This window comes from Pan paniscus, chromosome 6, assembly GCF_029289425.2.
Source record: "Pan paniscus chromosome 6, NHGRI_mPanPan1-v2.0_pri, whole genome shotgun sequence".
Classification (NCBI taxonomy): Eukaryota; Metazoa; Chordata; class Mammalia; order Primates; family Hominidae; genus Pan; species Pan paniscus.
In genome coordinates, this window is record NC_073255.2 from 39,803,078 (window position 1) to 39,825,890 (window position 22,813).

Here is a 22,813-nt window from a genome sequence, read left to right on the forward strand (position 1 = left end):
GGCAACATACAAAGATTCCATCTCTATAAAAAATTTAAAAAACTAGCTGAGTGTGGTGATAAGCGTCTGTAGTCCCAGCTACTCTGGAAGCTGATTCTGAGGCAGGAGGATCACCTGACCCCAAGAGTTTGAGGCTGCAGTGAGCTATGATCTACCACTGCACTCCAGACTGGGCAACAAAAAAAGACACTGCCTCAAAAAAAAAACAAAAAACAAAAACAACAACAACAACAACAACAAAAACAGAATTGATACAGTTGATACAGACCCATTATTTCATCAAATTACTAAGCCTTATATCACATAAGAAGTACAATGGTCATGAAAAGTTAACTCAAATGAATGCTAGTGTTTAAATTTTGAATCAAAATAATAAGATCAAACATTTAAAGAATGCCATTATAGATTAAATTTAAAGAAGAAAACTGCATTTCCAGGAGTAATTCTGAGAATAGTTTTTGATTACCTACCTCTCCATGATTGAAAAAGAAGCACAACACTGTAACCAGGCCTCCTAATCGGCTGCCACTGGAAAAGAAGAAAACATAACTCAAGTAACAAAAATTCAGGTCAATCCTAAGAAAAACCTTAAAACACATAATATCATAACCTCTGGTATTATATAAGATTTTATAGTCATACTAGAACTCTCCTATGCTTATTTACAAAATAGTTTATTTCCTCCAAAGGATCATTAGTCAAAATAATCTTTTCTCATTTTTTAAAAATCATTTGCTACCTTCAAAATGTATAGACTCAGAAAAGCACGCAAACTGAAAGGGAATAGAAAATTCTTAGTAGTCATATTACTGTACATCACGCAACCTGATATTTCTTTTTATTTTCTTTAGTACCTCATATTTATTTATGTCCTTCAACATTTCTCAAACTGCTTTCCTTGGGACAGATGACATACATTAGGAAAAAGGATGAGAAAGACGTGCAAGGAAAGGGATCCATGGTCATAAGGATGGAAAACCCCACACTGCCTACCTGCTCCTAGAAATTCACAAGGCACTTCCACACATTAAAGATTTAATTTTTTATTTCCCAAATCCCATCCCCAAGCTACTTTTCTGCAGAATACACTTGAGGAATACCAATTTATAAAGTTTTATGTTTCATTTGTTTTCAAAAACTGGAATAGAACACAAATATCAAAGTATGACAATTAGGCTTATAACTCTAGGTAAGAAATTACAATGGTATAATCTGGTAGTTCTAACAATTAACCTTCATTTGCTCAGATGAGAGTGAAATATGTTGCCTATTGTCCCCCAAGTCTGGGTAGGGGACATAAGGCTATGTTTAGGTTTATTTCATCATGTTCTGCATTTTTACTCTTGAGGTCTTCTCACTCATTTTAGCTCATGCTGCTTTCTCATTATTCTACCCAAATATCCTTCCTTCTTTTTCTCTATCTACCTTCCTTTTATTTCTCTATCTATAAGTATACCACAGAGAGGTCAGAGAGGAAACAAAGAACCAGATGGTATAGGCATCAAAGGCCTTGTATTTACTCTTGTGATGTATCAATGAGGAAAAGAGGAAGAGATGCAATGGCCAGCAGGGATAATCCATGTAGGGAGTATCCAGAAGGAGACAGGTAGGGCTGGGACCCCAGCACAGGTGGCCTGTTTGCCTTGGCAAAAGAGGAGGAAGACTGCATGTTTAGTGGCAAGTACTTTGTGGAGTTTCCATGTTCCCCACAGAGCAGAAGACACAGCCACTCGCTGCTAGAGTGAAACGATGGCAGCATTAAACGTTTGAGGAAAGACAGAAATGTCTGAAACACCACTCACATTTCAGGAGAGTGGTAACTGGGGAAAACACAGTGCTGCTGGGATATCTTAGGGGAACAACTGAGTCTGCAGAACACAAATCTACAGGGTCAGTAATCATAAGACTGTGTGATTTTTGCCTACCGATTATCAGCCTAGACAGCACAAATGAAATATAAAGGGGCAAAGAAACTGAAGCCAGAAAGTGTCTGAAGTGATGGATCACTGAAACGAGAGCATCAGATAGAGGAGCTTAGAAAGCAGTACAGGCCAGGAAGTGGACGCCAGGGTTCTCTCCTGAAAGGTGCACCACATCTTCTTCAGAAGAGAAGCACACAGGCTAGGCCCAGGCTTCATCACAAGTGATTAGACATTAGAAAGGTTAAGATAGAGTTAACGGTTTAAAAAACAAATAAATACATTTTAGTGTTTTGAACTTACTCTAACAAGACAAAAAATATAGAAGTTTATAGGGGAAAAAAAGTGATTTTCTCACTACCCTCTCCCAATCCTATTCACCTAAGAACATTTTAGTATGTGTCTGTTCTTCCAAATCTCTCTCTCTAACCACACAAACATATATTTTCTATGTGATCATATTAACATCTCTCTGAAATTTGTTCCTTTTCTAATTATTCTAGCATAAAGATTATTCCTAATCAATATATGTAAACTTAAAGGGATTATTTTTATAGATGGCAAATACTGTATAGTACAAATATATTTATTTAGTCCATTCCATATTACTGGGCATATAAATATTTTTCAGTTTCTTGCTATAATAAAAAATGGTTAAACATCCTCGTACATGTAAATGCTGGCGCATTTGTTTCGGCAGGAGGGACCTAACTGTGAGACACGTGAGTCAAAGGATGTGAGCTGTGCCCGGAAGCACTGCAGCAGTCCACACTCTTGTCACAGAGTATGCAGGAGGTCGTTTCTCCACCCCTCGTGCAGACTCATGTGCTTTTCAAATTTTCTCCTTAGATAGGTGAAAACCCTTTTCTCACTGCCTACTTGTATGCAGTAGCATTTTAGTGTTTTGTTTTGACAACATGCATTTTCTCTTCCGTGAACTGCTTATTCATATTCTTGTCTATTTTTCTATTTGACTGTTCCCTACTTAAAAATTAAGGTTATCAAACCTCCGACTGTCAAATGTGAAAATAACATTTAAAAGCTGTCCAAAAAACAACCCCTTTAAGCCTTGAGAGAGATGTGACTGTGATCTGAGTCACATATGGTTACAACTTCCATTCTCAGATTATAGATTAACTTGCTTTCTTATTTTTCTTGTTCAGTACAATGACTAGAGAATTAAACAATGTCAGGCACAAAACCTTCCTGCCTTTTTTTTTTTTTTTCCGGAGACTGGGTCTCACTCTGTCACCCAAGCTAGGGTAGAGTGGCACAATCATGGCTCACTGCAGCCTCGAACTCATGGGATCCAGCAATCCTCCTGCCTCAGCCTCCAGAGTAGCTGAAACTACAGGTGTGACCCTGCCTTCGTAGTTAATAACCCCTGTTAAAGATTAATTTTCCCTGTGTTGTTTTACTTTGCTTAGATCAGACTATAGAAAACTCATCATTATTATACTCTCTGTAAAAAAAAAAAATGTTAACTGTACCCTTCCCCAAAAGAAATAACACCTAAACCAATCAAACTGCTGTGACTATGTGCCAACCTGTATGAATAATGTTGTATTCCTGCTAAAAATGTCTCTGCCTCTGCCTACATAAATGAAACCTAAACTTCCTTACTTCCAAAGTCTGACTTCATTCCTTTGGAGTTCGTGTTCCTGAGTGGTCTACCCTCACACTTTGTGCTTGAATAAACGCTCTTTAGATTCTGATCCTTTTGATTATTTTAAGTTAACACATATGTGTGACAAAGTATTCTGATCTAATTTGCGGCGTATTCTATCAGAAAGAATTTTTAAACTTTTATGTATTTAAATATGTTGATATTTTCCTTTATTTCTTCTGCACTTCCTGTCTTGTCTCTGAAGGTCTTCCACACCTTAAAACTATAGTCTCCTAAAATTTCTTCTAATATTATAAATTGCATTTTCCACTTAGCTCTTTCTCCCTAATTTTGTTCTCTTTGAAATAGCCAATTATATTAAAATCATTTATCAAGTAAACATCCCTTTTACCAGTGAAATGAAATTCAGCCTTTATCTTAATTTCTTACAATGCTAGACTCTGTTCTATTTCATTCAACTGACTTAATTCTGTATTTTTTTTTGTATCACACTATTTTTATTACTGTAGCATTATGGTAATTTTAACACATGATTTTAAAAAGCTACCCACCCCCAACTACTCTTCTTTTTAAGATTTTTTAGGTAATTCTTACCAACTTATTCTTACATATAACATCTGAACCAGTCTCCCAACCCTGCCCCCCCACCCAAGAAAAAATTGTCAGACTTCTGATCAGAATGACATTAAATTTATATATAATTTGGGTTGGGAAGGGCTGTCATTTATATGATGGTCATTCAGTTGCACAGTATATCTCTTTCCATTTACTCAATTCTAACTGTATTCCTTTAAATAAAAATGTTTGGGGTCAGGCACAGTGGCTCATGCCTGTAATCTCAGCACTTTGGGAGGCCAAGGCAAGTGGATCACTTGAGGCCAGGAGTTCGACACCAGCCTGCCCAACATGATGAAACACTATCTCTACGAAAATACAAAAAAAAAAAAAAAATTAGCCGTGTGGTGGCGTACAACTGTAGTCCCAGCTACTCAGGAGGCTGAGAGTCAAGATTCGTTTGAACTGGGAAGGTGGAGGCTACAATAAGCTGAGATTGCGCCGTGGCACTCCAGCCTGGGTGACAGAGTGAAACTGTCTCAAAAAATAAAAATTTTTTTGGACAACCAATGTAAGAGTCAAGTACTAAAAGTTAAAACTTCTAGAAATACAAAGAGAACATGATAGAATCTGATCACAGTAGAAAATTTTAATTCTTTCATAATCTAACAGGTCAAGTAAGCTAAAGGAAACATATTAGGGATCTGAAGGAGATAATCAACAAGCTCAATGTCGTGACTATACACAGATTACACATCATTTTCTTATGTCACTGGAACATCTAGTTGCAAAGGCACCTCATTCTCTGATTAGAATCTAAAACAACCTAAAACACAAGAAAGATGAGTTTTTTAAAAAAATGACACTTGGGGAATTTAATGTAAAATTTCCTTTTAAAAATTCCCTGGAACAACAAGGAATCAAAATGGAAATTTAATAACTTTAATTTTCTAAATGGCAGAGTAAAGGTAGAGAAAGAACAAAAGACTCACAAATCCAATTCCCTGGCGGGGCGCGGTGGCTCATGCCTGTAATCCCAGCACTTTGGGAGGCTGAGGCGGGCGGATCACGAGGTCAGGAGATCGAGACCATCCTGGCTAACATGGTGAAACCCGTCTCTACTAAAAATACAAAAAATTAGCCGGGCGTGGTGGTGGGCACCTGTGGTCCCAGCTACTCGGAAGGCTGAGGCAGGAGAAAGGCGTGAACCCGGGAGGTGGAGCTTGCAGTGAGCCAAGGCTGTGCCACTGTACTCCAGCCTGGGCGACAGAGCAAGATTCCGTCTCAAAAAAAAAAAATCCAATTCCCCGACCAAATCTCAGGATGAGGTTTGCCTAAGAAGTCGCATACCCTCACTCAGTTGCCATACAACCTGGGAGGCTCTGAGGTTGGACAATTTCCTGAGGGCAGAGCCACGGTGACAATATTCCTTTTTCACCAAATTACTAAAATACAGGTTATGGTCCAACATCTTCCATGAATATGGGCCCAGCTTTACTTAACTAACAAAAGAGGCCGATTTTTTTCTATACACTTTTGGGAAATGCAAAGCTAGAGGAGGAGAATAAAATTTATTTATCTCCAAGGAATGTTCTGAGTTAGAAACACTGTGAAATGATGTGACTTGAAACAAATCTAAAATGGTGTTCTCCATGTCCACCCTCTCGCCCCAATCCATAGAGGCTACTAAGTCCTTTTATTTTGCTAAACAGAAAAGATGCAGCAATTAGAATACCTAAAATTTTTAAATTTTTTTCCCCACTATAGTTGATCAGTTGATATTTTAGCATTCCCTAGTGGTTAAAAAAAAAAAGTCTCTTCTGCAATATGACTGTCAGAAAATATGAAACCTCCTACTGTGCAAATTTTAAAACATTCTAAGCTTGCTAAACATTTACCACATTTACTTATACATCTCATTCACCTAAACCTTGATTTTTCTTAGATATAAAATGAAGGGATAATAAAAAATAAAGCTAAAAAGGACCTCAAAATACTTTCCAGTTCTAAAATTTAAGAATTCTATAATTATCTTCTTTCCTACCTACTACAGTTGTATAGATTTAAATCAATTATCAAGTTTTGATAGGTTTCATTAATCATTGAGATTTTTATCTCTATTTACAAAAATGATGAACCATCCAAAGTTAAACTTTTGAAAAGAAAAAAGCCATCAGAGTTAATTCAAAACTATATTAAATAACTCTTACGATTTTCTTATTGTATAAATGCTTAAGAAAGAGAAAATGGAGAAAAATTTGGAAATAATCAAATTAAGATAATTTCCAATCTTAAATTGGAGACTGAAGGCTTGGGCACCTTCCTAGCCCAATGAAGAAATGCCAAGCAGGCCTGGTTCAGAGCTGAGAACCTTCCCCTATACTCATGGCGGCGGTGGGGGGGGCGGTGGGGGGGATTCACTGGTTACTAAGTAAAGAGATAGGAAAGAAAGATGAGGAATGAGGATAAGAATCGGGAAGGGTGAGAAAAGTTCTCAGCTTGGTCCTTTCCAGTCTGTTTCAAGCAAGTGATTAACGCCGTTAATTTAACTCTCTATCTGCCGATTCTAACAGAAGTTATTTACTTATTAGATTGTGAACTCCTCAATTCACCCATGGTGCCTAGCACCAAGTCTTGTCCATGAAAGAAAGCGAAAGGGTATCTGAAAATAGAACTATTCAATCAAAAGACTGCTGGCATTCCTTTTTTGAAAGCTTGCAGCCAAACACACCACACCTCATGTCATTGTTGCTCTTGGTACTGGCCCAAAAACCAGGCAGGACCATGTGTTGAGGTGAGCCTCTGCTCTGACCCAAACACCACACTCCTCAACTCCTACGCAGACCTCTCCACCGTGTGCTCCAGGCCCTTCATTCCATGGTGAACAACTACCTATCCAACAACTGCAGCCTCTTCCCAGATGCTTCCTCCTTCTCCTGCCTAGAAATATCACTCTCCTCTGAACAAATGCTTCCCCTGGAGCCTCCCCCACAATTCTGCCTCCTAGTATTCCAGAGTCTGTCCACTTCCCTCCATCCCACCACCATCATACCAGCTCAGGCTCCCATCCTCTTCCCCTGGGCTGCTACAGCCTCCGACACCTCCCCACCCAAAGCCTGCTCCCTCTACACTGCAGAGTGTGTTGTCTTTAACAATGAATGGACCCAATCCCACTCCATCCACACAGCCCTTCAATGGCATCCCACTGCCCACAAGGTCAAATCCAAACACCAAAACATATCCGAAATGCCTCGCAGGATCTGGCCCCTGCATACACCTTGGGGACTCCTTTCACTATTCTTCCTCCTACCCACACTCTGCTCTCCAGCTACACGGTCCTCATCACAGTTCCTCAAATGATAAGACCACACTGACAACAGTGTGAAGAGCAGCCTGGGAGCAAGACTGGTGGGGAGCAGAGCCACAAGAACTGATGCAGAGTCATCCCAGGAGGATGGGCTGGCAGAGAAGTGGAAGGATGCCAGAGATACTCTGAAGCAGGACAGTAATAATAGGATTTTGTGACTCCTTGGATTACAGAGGAAAGAGGAAAGTCATGGCTATCTCTTAGAGGTCAGGCTGGCCATTAGAGTAGACAGAAGTGTCATTTGCTGAGAGAGTGAAGACATAAAAAGGGGAAGGTTTTGGAGAAAAGATGCCAATATTGCCAACCAACAACTTTCATCAATTTATGCATACTAAATAAAAATACTTATCTTTTAAATATTCATACACAACTGCTAGACCAAATGGGTTTGATTAAAGATATGTTAGCAGGCCAAGTTAATATTAATTCAAAAAAAAAAATAAAGGCCAGGCACAGTGGCTCACGCCTGTAATCCCAGCACTTTGGGAGGCCGAGGCGGGCGGATCACAATGTCAGGAGATCAAGATCATCCTGGCTAACATGGTGAAACCCCGTCTCTACTAAAAATACAAAAAAAAAAAAAAAAAAAAAAATTAGCTGGGCGTGGTGCCAGGCGCCTGTAGTCCCAGCTACTCGGGAGGCTGAGGCAGGAGAATGGCGTGAACCCAGGAGGCGGAGCTTGCAGTGAGCTGAGATCGCGCCACTGCACTCCAGCCTGGGCAACTGAGCGAGACTCCGTCTCAAAAAAAAAAAAAAAAAAAAAAAGTAGCTGGAAAACTTTGAGATGGTAGATTCACAGCCTATTTAAGATGTGTTTTTTGGCCAAAAATCCAGCCTGTATAAGCAGCAAATGCTTGATTTTTTTAAAATAAAGAATAAGAAAATATCATGCAAAATAATGGAAGCAAAACTGGCATAAAATTTAAGAAATTCAACTTTTCCTTAAAACAGGTAGAGGGCAGTGGAAGAGTGGAAAATTAATACAAAACACTATTCCATTCTGCTACAGAGCCTAAGAATACTTCATAGGCAACTTGGTTGGATCACGGGAAGAGAAGGTAGGAAGATTAACTGTGTTAATGATGACTATTCACTCCAGATGTAAAGGGGGACATCAAGCAAAATTAAAAAGGGCTTTGACATACAGACTAATCATCCAGGCCCTCAGGGCTTCTGGAACATATCTAGAAATAAAGCAGCTTAAAAAAATCTCTCAGATATCAAAGAAACCACTCTGAACCTCCAATGACCGAAGAAGATAACAGAGAACAGAAAATTGGAAGATGAAGGTATTGTCCTCTGACTAGCTGGTTCCTTATGTGGAAGAAAAGGCATTTTCTGCTGACTACTTATGTCTACAAAAGGACGTCCAGGCTCTTCTCACAAAAGCTCAGAAACAATGAAGAACTGGGTAGAGACAACGGTAAAAATTCAAAAGAGGGGGAGGAGATCAGGAACAGATCAACAGAGGGACCACAGGGACTCTGGGCAGCCCCCATTAAATGTAGAGTTCGTGAAAAAGATCATTTAAGTTCTCTTCAAAAAGCGACCTCATCGCCAGAGAGGGGATGAAGTAAGGAAAAGGGAACACTGACCCTGCCTCAGAAAGTGTGCGCTCAGCCCTCATGCATAAGTGTCTGCATATGACCAGGGGTGAGGGGGAGGAGTAGTCAATGGCACTGGGTGTCACTTCTGCACTGACGTGAAGAATCAGATATGTCTCCTGGACTCTGGCCACAGGCAGAAGCAGCTGAGGCTGGTAAATTAAAAAGCAACAAGATGAAAGGAGCCTAAGTCTCCCTAAACAAAGCAGTTTACACTCTCATCATGCTGTAATAAAAGCCACTAGTCAGTTAAGACCCATCCACTTTGCAATCTTCCAACCAGCTCCTCATTCTTAGATACAAATGTCAAGCTAGGAATCAGCAGGCTGTGGGGATGGAAGCTTCCAATGTGAAAAATAGAAACTAATACAAATTGAAGGGGGACCTAGAGGTAACAAAGACAATGCAACAGGCAGAGAAATTTTCAAACTCAAGATTCTTTGGTTGGAAACTAACAGAAATGACAATAAAATGTAAAAATAAAATAAGGGAGAAAAACCCTGAGAAAATTCGACTTCAAGAAGTCCAATATCCAATCACTAACTTTCAAGAAAACAGGAAAAAAGAAATGGAGAAGAGAAAGTCATTAGGGAAATAATACTAAAAAAAGTTTTCCTCCAAAGTGAAGAAAGTAAGTGCCCAGATAGAGCGCACAAAGTATGCGATGAGAAGGATGAAATATCTACCACATCATGACCTTTTTGGGGACTAAAGAGAGAAAGATGAACCCAAAAGCTGCCAGAGGAAAACAACTAGCCACACACAAAAGGAACTAATGGTAGAACAGCACCAGACTTTTGAAAAGCTACACTCCATCTTAGAAGACAGTCGAACAAAGCCTTTAAAAGTCTGAGGAAAAATAAAAATCAACAACCAGGCAAACCAGTAATTGAGTACAAAAATAAAAAAGGAAATGTTCAAACATGCCAGACAAATGTATTTTAAAACTATCTCTGTGACTCTCTTGGAAATTACCTGAGGATATGATCCTCAAAAGGATGAAACAGACCAGAAAGAGACCAACCTGGAGTCCAAAACACAATGAATCCAATGCAAGAGAGGAAAGGGGAATTCTCAGGATGGTGGTAAACAAAACTCCCAGGGAATCGCTATACGGAAGCCCAGGGAAGGACGGGTCTAGGATGGAACCAGAGACAGAGGCTCCAGGAGGGAGGCCCCAGGGGATAGGAGTGGGAGAATTGAAATAATGGATTTTATACATTTGACAAAGTACAAAATAAGTGTTTACAGTTCAGCTGTAGATCTGGAGAGGAATTAATCAGCATACAGAACACCAAGGAAAACAAAATATTAGCAATAATTAACCACAGGAAAAATTTTAAGTTACCAAATAAACAATTATTCATACCACTTAATTCAGCAGTAAGCAATATTTTTACAGTCATAATAATGTAACTGCGGACTATGGTTTTACGTATCAGAATTGCTGAGTTTCCAAAGATCTGAAAGTGGCTTTCCCTAGACAAAGGGATACACGGGGTGGGGAAGACAGACGGGGCAAGGGACTACTGATGTACTTGATTATAAAAAGTTGAATAATGCCAAAAGATATGCATGTATATACAAAGCAGTGAAAATTCAGTTTAAAAACATACTAATAACTAACATACCCATTGTAGAGCACATTAATAGAAAGAAAGTTGTTCAATTAACTTACATGGAGACCTCGATCTTTGCCAAAAAATACTTCTAAGGAACAAATCATAAAAATGTTCCAGATAACATTAAAATAGCTGTTCGTATTCACCACCAAAAGAAATAATACAGTATATTTTAACCTTGGCTTGAAAACCATTAAAGAAAAACCTTCCAAAAAAAAGAAAAACTTTCCATACTGAAATTACCAACTACAAACTACCAGACCATGCGAAGGTATGGAGTTACAGTCATCTTACCTGGAGAATGAGGTGTCGGGGAAATGTGTAATCGCAAAAGCAGACATTTAAGAATCCGCCCCCCAACACGCTGTATGTTACCTTTCCCTCCAATGTGTCGTTAGTTCAATAAATGATTCTAAGTAAAATTAACTGAGGAAACTATTAGAATAATTATAAAATTACATGTATGACAGCTAATAATGGAGCACAATAGGATCCTGAAAAATGGCAATATTAGAAAGAGTAAACTTCCACCTATCAAACCAAAACAATGCATACAGAAATATCAGCTGAAGAACAGCAAAATCCTGGGACCTCAGAATCCTTCGGAAATGAATTATTACAGAACAGTAATATTCTGGAACATCAGAACAGAAAAGAGAACGGAAAGTCTAGATCCTTCTTAGTGTCATGTATCTTTAAAACATTTTAAGTAAAACTTTTTATGAAATATAAATACCACTTACTTTGGCAATGAAATAAACACTATTTTCTTCATTATGCAGGATCTTTAAACAAAAATTAACTAAAGCTGCAGACAATTTAATTGCTGTGGAAAGAACACTTAAAATGTATTCTCAGAGACAGTAGAGCACACGTTTTGGAGCCACTGTTGGTACTCAAATCCCTACTCTGCCAGTGACTAGCTCTGTGACCTCGGAAAAGTTATTTAATATCCTTGTGTCTCAGTTTCCTCATCTATAAAGTGGTTTACCTATCTCATGGGAAAACCATATGAATTAAATGAGTTTCTGATAGTAAAGAGTTTAGACTAGAGCCTCGCACATAAACGTTATACATGAACTGAACTTCTGCAATCAAAAACAGTCTTCAGTGAAGATTGGAATCTGCAGAGGGAAAGCTTCAGAATGAGTCCATTGGAAAAATACTTCCTAAATTGGTAAACGCTAGTAAAGCTTATGTGATAGATAATATGTTTTTATTGTGCCTTTCATATATGGCAACCATAAGCTAAGTTTTTCTTTCAATATTTTATTATTAATTAATTTATTCGATCAAAAAATATTTTGGAAGGCAAGCATTCTTCTGGGTCACTTGCAAACACTACCTTATTCCATTCTCACATAGAAGACAGAGTCTCTTAAACTCATTTAGGTGTTCTTCCCTCTACTCAATCACTTCTTTAAAAATCATCTATAATCTTCCATTTCAGTTAACCTAATAAAACACTGCACCTCCCTTTTACAACCCTAAAAGACCTCTGTTACTTTATATTTTCTTTTACATCTAAAGGCAAACCAAAGAACTGGCAGTCACTCTAAGTTCTGCTCACATCATTTATTCAAACTATATAAAAACTCAACCTTAACAGATTCCACCCACAATTTAGAGCTTCTATACAGCTTTTTTTGGTCTTCTAGCCTTAATCATGACAGCCTAAGTTTGCCAGACATCTAAGGAAGGCACCTAACATGGAAGGTAGAGACCAAAAGATGTTTAAAAAAACAAGCTAGGCCGGGCACAGTGGCTCATACCTGTAATCCCAGCACTTTGGGAGGCTGAGGCGGGCAGATCACCAGGTCAAGAGATTGAGACAATCCTGGCCAACATGGTAAAAACCCCTCTCAACTAAAAAATACAAAAATTGGCTGGGTGTGGTGGTGCGTGCCTGTAGTCCCAGCTACTTGGAAAGCTGAAGCAAGAAAAAATTGCTTGAACCCAGGAGGCCAAGGTTGCAGTGAGTCAAGATCGTGCCATTGCACTCCAGCCTGGTAACAGAGCGAGACTCCAGCTCAAAAAACAAAAAAAAAACAAAAAAAACCCAAAAAACAACAAAAAAAACCCCCCCACACACAAGCTAGAAGATGCCAAGGTTATTCTGGGAGGGTAAAAACATCATTAATACCCTTAGAGAGAATATTTATTGAATCCATGAAACAAAAATAAAATACTATTTTTTAAAAAGGAATGTTTATAGAACAAACAAAACTTCTTGGAAATTAAAAGCATGATAATGAAAAATAAAAACTCAGTAGAAGGTTGGAAAAAATAAGGCTGATAAAATGTTCTAGAATGTAGAACAAAGCCAAAGAGCTTAAAAATGGGGGGAAAAAAAAGAAAATTAGAGGACTGGAAACTACAAACATCCAAACAAAAGTTCTGAATCAGAAAACAAAGGGAATAAAATAAGTAAAGAAATAATTCAAGAAAATTCTCAGAAATCAAAGGCATGATTGAAACAACCCATCAAGTGTCCAAGAGAACACATGAAAGCAGATCTACACTGAGACATATTGCTCTGAAATTTCAGAACCATAGAGACAAAGAAGATATTCTACAATCTTCCAGAGAGAGGAAGGGGAAGCAAAGGTCACATACAAAGGTTTAGAAATTTGAATAACTTAGGAACATCTGAATAGCATCATCTGAAGCAACCAACAATGTTCTCTTTTCTTCTTTTGAGACGGAGTCTTGCTCTGTTGCCCAGGCTGGAGTGCAGTGGCACAATCTCGGCTCACTGCAAGCTCTGCCTCCTGGGTTCACGCCATTCTCCTGCCTCAGCCTACCGAGTAGCTGGGACTACAGGTGCCCGCCACCACGCTTGGCTAATTTTTTTGTATTTTTTAGTAGAGACGGGGTTTCACTGTGTTAGTCAAGATGGTCTCGATCTCCTGACCTTGTGATCCACCCACCTCGGCCTCCCAAAATGCTGGGATTACAGGCGTGAGCCACCATGCCCGGCCAGCAACCAACAATGTTTTCAAGTCTAGAGTTCAACACTCGGCCAAACAGTGAACCAAATACGAAAGCAAATAAACACATTTTGCAAAGTTTCATAAAATGTTTACTTCCCAGCTATCTACTTTCAAGACCTACCTACTAGAAGATGAGGTCTACCAAAGAGGGAAAATAAACCAAGAAAGAGGAACAAACAGGATAAGGGCACAGGGGATCCAACAGGGGAGAGCAGTCAAGGAAATCCCAATGGGATGCCAAAAGGACAGACGTACACAAATCATGGAAGGTAGCCAGTCCAGAACCAAGTACTGACTCATGCCCAAAATCTCCACATTTTATTTGTGTGAGCCTGGATGAGCCTGGACCAGATTCTTGTCTGTATTTTATCTTGGCTCCACATACTTTACTGCTGGCATCAGTTAAAGACACTTATGTCACTCACAGAAGTTGTTCTGCTTTGATATGCTCCAGAGAGCCAGGGTAAACAGTGGTGAATTTAGAAAGAGGGAACAGCTCTTCCCCTCAAGATATTTCTGCTGGATATTCAGTACCTGGCCACTACATTTCTGCCAGATGTCCCTACCGACTGAGTCCTACATTTATCCCAGGCTCATGACGTTGCCTACTGATGTCCTGAGGAATCAGGCTCCTGGTTGAAAACCTATATGGGATTTCTCAGGCCTGGCCATATGCAAGGCTTTGCCTGACAGGCCTCACAGGGAAAAGAAGCCCTTCACACACCAGGCTTGGTGCAGAGCCAGTGTACTGTAGTCTCTCAGGGGAGTTGCAGTCAACGACTCAGCCACTTCTGGGTGATAAAGCTCTTCTTATATTTGCCTTCCTAGCCCAGGCACCTTTATTTCCTGGTCCTTTTCTCTGCTGTGGCCTGGCAGAGAGGGGCTCCTTGAAGAGGCCGCTCCCCACTCTGACTCAGACTCTGCACTCTTTGGCTCCTAGCCCTTCTCCTTTGCCCCATCACTTCAAGAACCATAAACTACAGGAGCCTTTTGTTCCCTTTTGATGGGGGTGAGACATCCTGATCGTCACATCTCACGTATACCATTACAGTAAATGATTAAAGGCTTAACTCTCACTTTTGGCTTGTCGCTTTAACCAGCCACTCCAATACCTGGCAGCTCAGCTCCCTCCCCTAGCTCAGCTGCGCTCCTGACAGCCTCAGAAAGTTCCCTCAGGGAACCTAAAGACCATGACTCAGAAATTCTCTTCTTCTGGGAACTTTCACCTAACAACGGCAATAGTGTCCTCCCCTTAAGCAGCTAGGTTTGTGCCTGATACTCAGTTTTTCAAAACTAAACACACCATATTTAAGGGTATACACATGAGTGGCACAATCACAAAGAAAAACAAGGAAAACATTGGTCCAAAAGTTAGGATGTCATTTCCTCTGAGGGTTGAGGGAAGGAAAGAGAATGTATTAAGAAGGAATTTTAAGGGTATGAAAGCTCTGATAATTTATTTATTTTTTTAATCTGTGTCATGGGTACATAAGTATTCATTTTACTAATCTTTAAACATGTATATAAAGATTTTACACAATTCCATAGTCATAACATTTTACACATAGAAAAGTATTTTACTGGTTATTTATTTACTGGGTCATAGATAATACACTCATATGATAGCAATGCATAAAATAAAGTAAGAAATTTCACACAGCTGTTTCTTATAAGATCCTCAATATAAACTGAAGGGATAATTTAAAAGTAAAGTTCCAGTAAAAGTATTGCATGGGATACAATAAACAAAAGTCCAAGTAGGCAGCAGTGACTGGGCAGCTGTCAGTCAATAATGAGACACTCCGCAGGGGCATTGTTCTGTCTGCCCCAGGATGACTCATCAGCCACACTCACTGCCCACTGTTTTCTCCAGAAGACCTCCTCTGATGGCACTTGATCTAGATGGAATCAAAGGCTGAAGAGTCTAAAAAGCTAATGGGTTATTTTGGGGGCAACCTCAGATAGGATACTGAATGGGAAAGAACTCAGAGTCTAACATAAGATCTAAAAATCAACTTAAGTACTTTTATAATTCTACCATATTTCTCTTATTTTAGGCAAAGGAATTTTTGTCTATTCTTCAGCTCCAGTTTTAAGGAGAGTAGTAGGAACTCTGAAGACAGAGGCGGCAGTAATCAGGGGAGAACGATACAAAGAAATGAAGTTCAAAAAGACAGCACCAGAGTCCTCTCTGGCCAGTCACAGGCCTGGTCTGTGAAAACCCTGAGTGGTTTCAGGCATCATTTCACCATCCTAAGATTCAAAACAAATCAAGCAATCAAAGGCAGGGCTGCTAAGTAAGCAGCTGCACAAGCAGAGCAGTGGGAGAGGTGAATGGGACCAGGGCCTCGCTGCTGGGGAGAGGAGGAAGGGGTGGGAGACTAGATGGGGGTAGCAAGGGGACCCAAGGGAAGTCCAATTAAAAAGTTTTATTGGCCAGGCACAGTGGCTCACGCCTGTAATCCCAGCATTTTGGGAGGCCGGGGTGGGTGGATCACCTGAGGTCAGGAGTTTGAGACCAGCCTGACCAAAATGGTAAAACCCTGTCTCTACTAAAAAAAAAAAAAAAAAAAAAAAAAAAAAAAAATTAGCCAGGTGTGGTGGTGCGCGCCTGTAATCCCAGATACTCAGGAGGCTGAGACGAGAATTGCTTGAACCCGGGAGGTGGAAAATGCAGTGAGCTGAGATCGCACCATTGCACTCCAGCCTGGGCAACAGAGTGAGATTTCGTCTCAAAAAAAAAAAAGTTTTGTCTTAATTTTGTCATGTGAGAGAGAAGGTAAGGGATGAACACATTCTGAGGCGGATGGGAAGGAACCAGGAAAGCAAGCCTGAAGGACAGCAACAGGCAAAGAAGAACTGGCAGCCAGTAGGGATAAATCTAATACCTACAAAGGAATGAGCCTTAAACAAAGGCACTTTTTTCGATGATTCTCTGATTCCACCAGGCCTCTGTATCTCAGTATTGTACTCCCTCTTTTATTTCAGCTAGTCAGAGTATTTCTGGCACCCTTTTCAAAAGGGAAAGAAAAAATCTCCTGCTTATAAACCCTGTTATTGTTTGCACTCATCCTTACATAGCAGTAAAATTTATAATAAACTTTATATACATATGTATTTTTCCAGAGAACTGTTAAACAGATACATTATTTAACAGCTTAATACACTATCCAATCTATTCTTCCTCAACAATGCACCATAACCTAGCTAACCCCAAACTCCAAAATAATACTAAAATCACACTAAAGTGCAAAGAATAAAAGTTTTAGTATCACCTGCTTGATATCTGCCTTAGAGTCCAACACCAAAAGTTTTTTGTATTTATCAATAAGAGAAACTTAAGCATATATGAATTTCCTCCAGAAGAAACTAGGGGGAAAGTTCTAACTGTCCAACAACCAATGCTCCTTCTTACTTGCAGAACAGAGATTTCCACACACTGGGTCTTAAGAAACTGGCCTTCAGAAACTGTTAGTCTGTGGCTAAGAAATATCAGGGTATCTTATGAAATACATAACGTAAGTATAAATCAATACAGCTTCAAAAAATAATTAACAATGAGTATTTTAAAAAAATACTAAAATACTGAGAATTCCAGAAAAAGAATTATACCATGAGTAGGCTGTGTTTGCAAAACAGATCTCACTTCATCTCCTCAAGTTAGAGCTTGGCAGCCTGGCTCCATTCACCATTTGCCTGTTTTCTATTTTCCCTTCTTCCATTTCTGGTGAAATGGACTGGCTTACCTGGCTTCTAAAAACTTATACGTATATTATTTCAAAACAAATATACTTCTGAATTTAAAACGTCACAGTCAATCTGCCTGCAAATTTCTAACCTGCTAGACAAATCTCAACTTTTATTTCTCAGTACATAATACAATTTATTTTTTTAATCCTAAAAACAACTTTAGATACCCTCCTCTTTATTTTTAACCCATATTTTAAGAAGTCTGCAGCTTTATCTCTTTCATAAAATTACAAGGGTGACTAACCATCAAGGAAGAAAACATTAAGAACTAACTAGTAATTTGAAACCTCTAAATGTACTTCAGGTCAAAAAACATACAAAAATGCAATGAAAAACACTGATAGAAAAGAAGTGATAAGAGACTCTATTCAAAATAATATACATCAGGATCAATTTTGGAAAGAACCTTCAGTTAACGATGCCTTTGAATAGAGCTAAAGAGATGGTTCCGGGTTAAGAAAAAGCCCACAAACAGCAAAAGGAAAGCTGGAAAAATGAAAACATGTGCTGCTAGTGCAGACCACCATGGGGTCCAAGAGTTGGGTAACACAGAAGGGGCCAGCTAAAGCACAAAGCAGTCAAGTGGGCAGAGTGAAACAAGCTATAGCCACTGACACTGGAAGAACCAGAGACAGCCATCTGGAAAGACCCAAATGCTCTTAAGGTAAAAGCTGCCCTCATGCCACCTTAAGCAGTAGTCTACAGACTTTTTTACACCAAAACTACAGTAAGAAGACTTTACACAACTCAGCACACACACGTGTGGTGTGTGTGTGTGTGTATATATATATATATATAGCAAATAGAAGTTTCTCTAAATAGTATCTATCCTTATTAGTGTGGTATATGGTATTATTTACTTTGCAGCGTTTTTTTTTTCTTCATCTAAAATGAAATGGGCTCAACCCACTGAATCAATTTTAAAACTCTCTAATAAGTGATGCCCTGCAATTTGACAAACACTGTGCTGAAGTAGTCACTGCTTGACTTTGGGGACTGGGGAAAGTCAAGTGTTCTATGAGATCATACTTCAGCTTGAATCCTGTTCTTATACTGGTCAATTTTTGTATTTATTTCACTTGCTTTGGAATAGGTTTCAACCCAGTCAGTTACCAAGGCCTTTCATCATCCAGCACAACCACTGTTCCAATCTGAATCCTCCACAACACTCCCTGAAGAACATGCATCCCAGCAAAACCGATCTGCTTATTACCTGCTTTCCACATACTAGATTTTGGCCTTTGTCTCTCCCTGGTATGCTTTTATCTTCATGGTTTATTTCCACCTATTCAAATACCTCTGATTCTACAAGGTCACACTAAAGTAGCCCCTCCATGCAGAACAAATTTCTCCTGCCTCTGAAGTTCTAAGCACTTAATTTTTCCTTCCTGTCTATCTTCCATTCACACACACCCTGCCGCACTCCCATGCTCTCAGAGCCCAGAGTTTTAAGAAACTACTTGGTATGAATAGTGTGTGCTGACTGAACAACTGAATATGCATCTCCCATGTAGACAAAAAACTGTCTACCAGGCACCACAGGGTTAGGTCAGGTCAGGGCCAAAACCACCAAAAACCCCTCAACCAAAACCAGAAACTTTTATTCTCTTCAGTAGATGTTGTGCCTTCTGCCTTTGAAAAAACAGTTATAACAAGCATTACAAGAAAATGTGAATGCTTTCTTTAACGGATGTTTACAAATTCTTCTTTCAATTAAAAAAGCAGCCAGGCATGGTGGCACACACTTGTAGTTCCAGCTACTTGGGAGGCTGAGGCAGGAGGACTGCTTGAAGCCAATGGTTTGAGGCTATAGTGCACTGTGACCACATCTGTGAATAGTCACTAGACTCCAGCCTGGGCAACAATATAGCAAGACCCCATATTTTTTTAGAAAAAGGGTAGCATAAGTGCAGATTAGCAGCTTAGCAGTAATGCCATGTTTCATATTTTAACTTCTCTTATGTAAAATCTAATCTCCCAAATGTAATAAAGCTACCCATAGACAGATGGGCAGTACTCAGCAAAATGAATAGACACCACCAAGTTTCTCTCCCTCTGGCTCATTACGATGCAAGCACACAGGCCCACTTTCCCTCAAGTCAGCCTCCTTTTCTCATTACCATATTCTTTTGGTTTAACTTATTTCCCTGCGTCTTGTTTCAAAAACAAAATCTTTCACAATCATCTTTTAATCATGCATTTTTATTTTAGTCTCCCCAATTAAACAAAATAATTTTCTTAGACCTAAGTCAGAAATAGTAACATCAAAGTGTCTTAAATCTATATGCAAATATATTTTACATTGATCTTCTAACAGCTTCCTCTTTTGACAAATGCTTATCAAGTAACTGCTAGATACTCAAACGGTGGGCTAGAAACTCAACACATCTTTGAGGTACTAAACTGAAAATGCCACACTTCCAAAGGAAAGGAGATAATGCGATAATAGCAAATTCAAACTCATTATCCCAAATTGAAAATCATATACAATTCTCATAATTCTGTACTACAAAGAATCAATAAGCAGCAAGGAAGAAAATTCTAAAGATAATCTCAAGGTAAAATACTTCAAACATATATACAGTATAATAAATTGGCAAAAAAATAAGAAGTAAACATAAAAAGCCTTAAAAAATTAGTCTTTTAGTTTTAGGAATACTGCTCAACTGTAAAGTAAATCAGGTCAGATACTAAATACTGTACAGAAGACACTTCTAAATATTACATAGAAGATACTTCTACTTTAACATTAATAAAGAGCTATTAATATCATTTGATAATGAGTGGTCTTTTCCCTTATATTTTATGTAAACAATATATACTGGATGGAGCTGAAACAATCTACAGCCATTGACATTGGAAGAAGAACCACAGACAGCCATCTAGAAAGACCCAAATGCTCTAAGGTAAAAGCTGCTCCCTCATGCTACCTTAAGCAGTAGTCTACAGACTTTTTTTTACACCAAAACTACAGTAAGAAGTAAGACTTCACATATCTCAGCACACACACGTATACACGTACATACAGCAAGTGGAATATACTGTTCCATAACAATATATTAGATATTCCATAACAATATATGGAATATATATTGCTTATGTTCAAATGCCTATGAATATTTAAAATTTATGCCAGGCACTGTGGCTCATGCCTGTAATCCCAGCACTTTGGGAGGCTGAGATGGGCAGATCACTCAAGCCCAGGAAGTTGAGACTAGTCTGGGCAACATAGCAAACCCTGTCTCTACAAAAAATACAAAAAAATTAGCTGAGTTTGGTGGCATGCACCTATAGTCCCAGCTACTCAGGAGGCTGAAGTGGGAGGATCGCTTGAACCCAGGAGGCGGAGGTTGCAGTGAGCAGAGATCACACTACTGCACTCCAGCCTGGGTGACAGAGTGAGACCCTGTCTCAAAAAAAAAAGTAATTAAATTTATCAAGTATTCCCAATTCTATTTACACCTCTAAAACTATCTTAAGTGTGATGGGCCATGGCAGTGGTGAAATCATGCAAATAATGAATGATTTTATGATAATAAGATATTTTAGGATATTTTCATAAAACTGAACTATAAATTAATCAATGATTATTAACTAATCAACTATTTTATTTTAGTATATCTTATAAACACATACTAAAATATTCTTACCTTAAATATGTGCCATATATGAAGAATAATGCCATCATTAGTCCATTTAAAATAAAAATTACAGCAACATAAAAGCAAGCAGGATCTCCCAATCCTTTAAAAATAAACAAAACATATGTTCTAATCACATTAACCCAAATTACCTTACGTGTCTAGCAATTTATATTAAATTGTGTTCATTTTGAAAATGGTTGCCAGATATATTAAATAGTTGCCTTGGTTCCCACATGAAAACACAACGCTACTGCAGAACATAGATGAGATCAGGGTAATTAGCAATGATGGTTTTAAAACAGGGCTGCAAATTCACTGATACGCCTCCTCTGGAGGTATGGGGTCTATAGCCCCCATTTTTGAGTTTCATTGGGCTTGTGACTCTTTCAACAGAGTATGGCAGAAGCAACACTATGTGACTTCTGAGGCTAGGTCATAAGAGGTCATACAGTGTCCAGCTTGGAGCCTTCAGCTGCCATAGGAAAAGCCTTACTACTACTCTGAGGTACTTTGCTTTCAAAAAGCCCAAGTCACCCCGAAAGGCCACATGTAGGTGTCCCAGCTGAGAGTTCCAGTTGAGCTCAGCCTCACAGTCCTCCATGCCCAGGAGCCAAAATGTGAGCAATGTAGCCTCTCAGTTAATTCCAGCCTTCCCAGACATTTGAGTCTTAGTAGCAGAGGTCCCTGAAATCATGGACATAAACCAGCCCCGCTAAAGCCTGCCCAAATTCTGGACTTGCAGAATCTATATATGCATAATAAAATGGGTGTTGTTTATACCACTAAGTTTACAGTGTAAGTTTATTATGCTAGATAAGTTTATTATGTTACAACAGATAACTGGACAATATTACAGAAAGAAACTTACCTTCACAGCTTTCAATAGGACTGAGTCCTTCTCCTCTGGTAACCGTCCAACATATCTTGGTTTGAATACCAATCAAGTCCATTATTTTGGTATAAATCCGGTACCAACTGGCCAAAATTACCTGTTTTAAAAAATACAGAGGCATCTTAAGAAAATATACTAAACAATTTTCATTACTAGAATACTTTTGAGATACTTTGACAATTACCATATTTTCCCTTTCCATACCATCCACTTGGCTCCCTTTAAATGTAGTAAAACGAGGCTCAGAATCTCCTAGGCAGATTCTTCACTGGTCAGTTTTCAATTGTTCATCCATGGGTAAGGACAAAATATGGGCCAAAAAAAAGTGCTAAATTTATGTTTTTCAAAAGCTCTACAACTCTACTAAGAGACACAAAAGAAGATTTGCACAAGTAAAAGATACTGGGTCTACTGGAATAGACCAAATTATTTAAGATATGAATTCTCCCTCAAATTAATTCATAAACATAAAATAATTCCGGTCAAAATTCCAAGTGTCTAAAATGCATCTAGAAAACTAACAAGAAAATTAAAGGGAATGTTTTAACAGATATTAAGTCTTACCACTTTTAATAATTAAAATAGTGTGATACTGGCACAAGAATGGCTAGACAGATCAATAACCATGGTACAAGCGGTGGCAAGCCACCCCAGATTCCCTCTTCCGGGCTGAGGCACTCATTCCTCCAGCTGGTTAGAAGACTGGTGCCTGAAAGCTTGAAGCTGTGTCCCTCCATGGGAACTGCCCATGGCTGAAGAAAGTAAATTCACTCAAGGTGACATCCCCTACCCAAGGGCAATCTGCATCCGATGACCGACTAGTCAATAGGGAAAGACATC

General features: G+C 39.0%; 1 protein-coding gene across 1 annotated transcript in view; it reads right to left on the bottom strand.

The window, feature by feature from the left end:
* The window catches only part of DPY19L1 (dpy-19 like C-mannosyltransferase 1), a 108,717-nt gene that overhangs the window by 60,503 nt on the left and 25,401 nt on the right, over nucleotides 1-22,813 (bottom strand). Inside the window, exons 5-7 of the mRNA XM_034963929.2 lie at nucleotides 21,950-22,070; nucleotides 21,088-21,181; nucleotides 471-528 (exon numbers count right to left, since the gene is read on the bottom strand). Coding sequence (XP_034819820.1) covers nucleotides 471-528; nucleotides 21,088-21,181; nucleotides 21,950-22,070 — 273 coding nt within the window. The remainder of the gene's footprint in view (nucleotides 1-470; nucleotides 529-21,087; nucleotides 21,182-21,949; nucleotides 22,071-22,813) is intronic.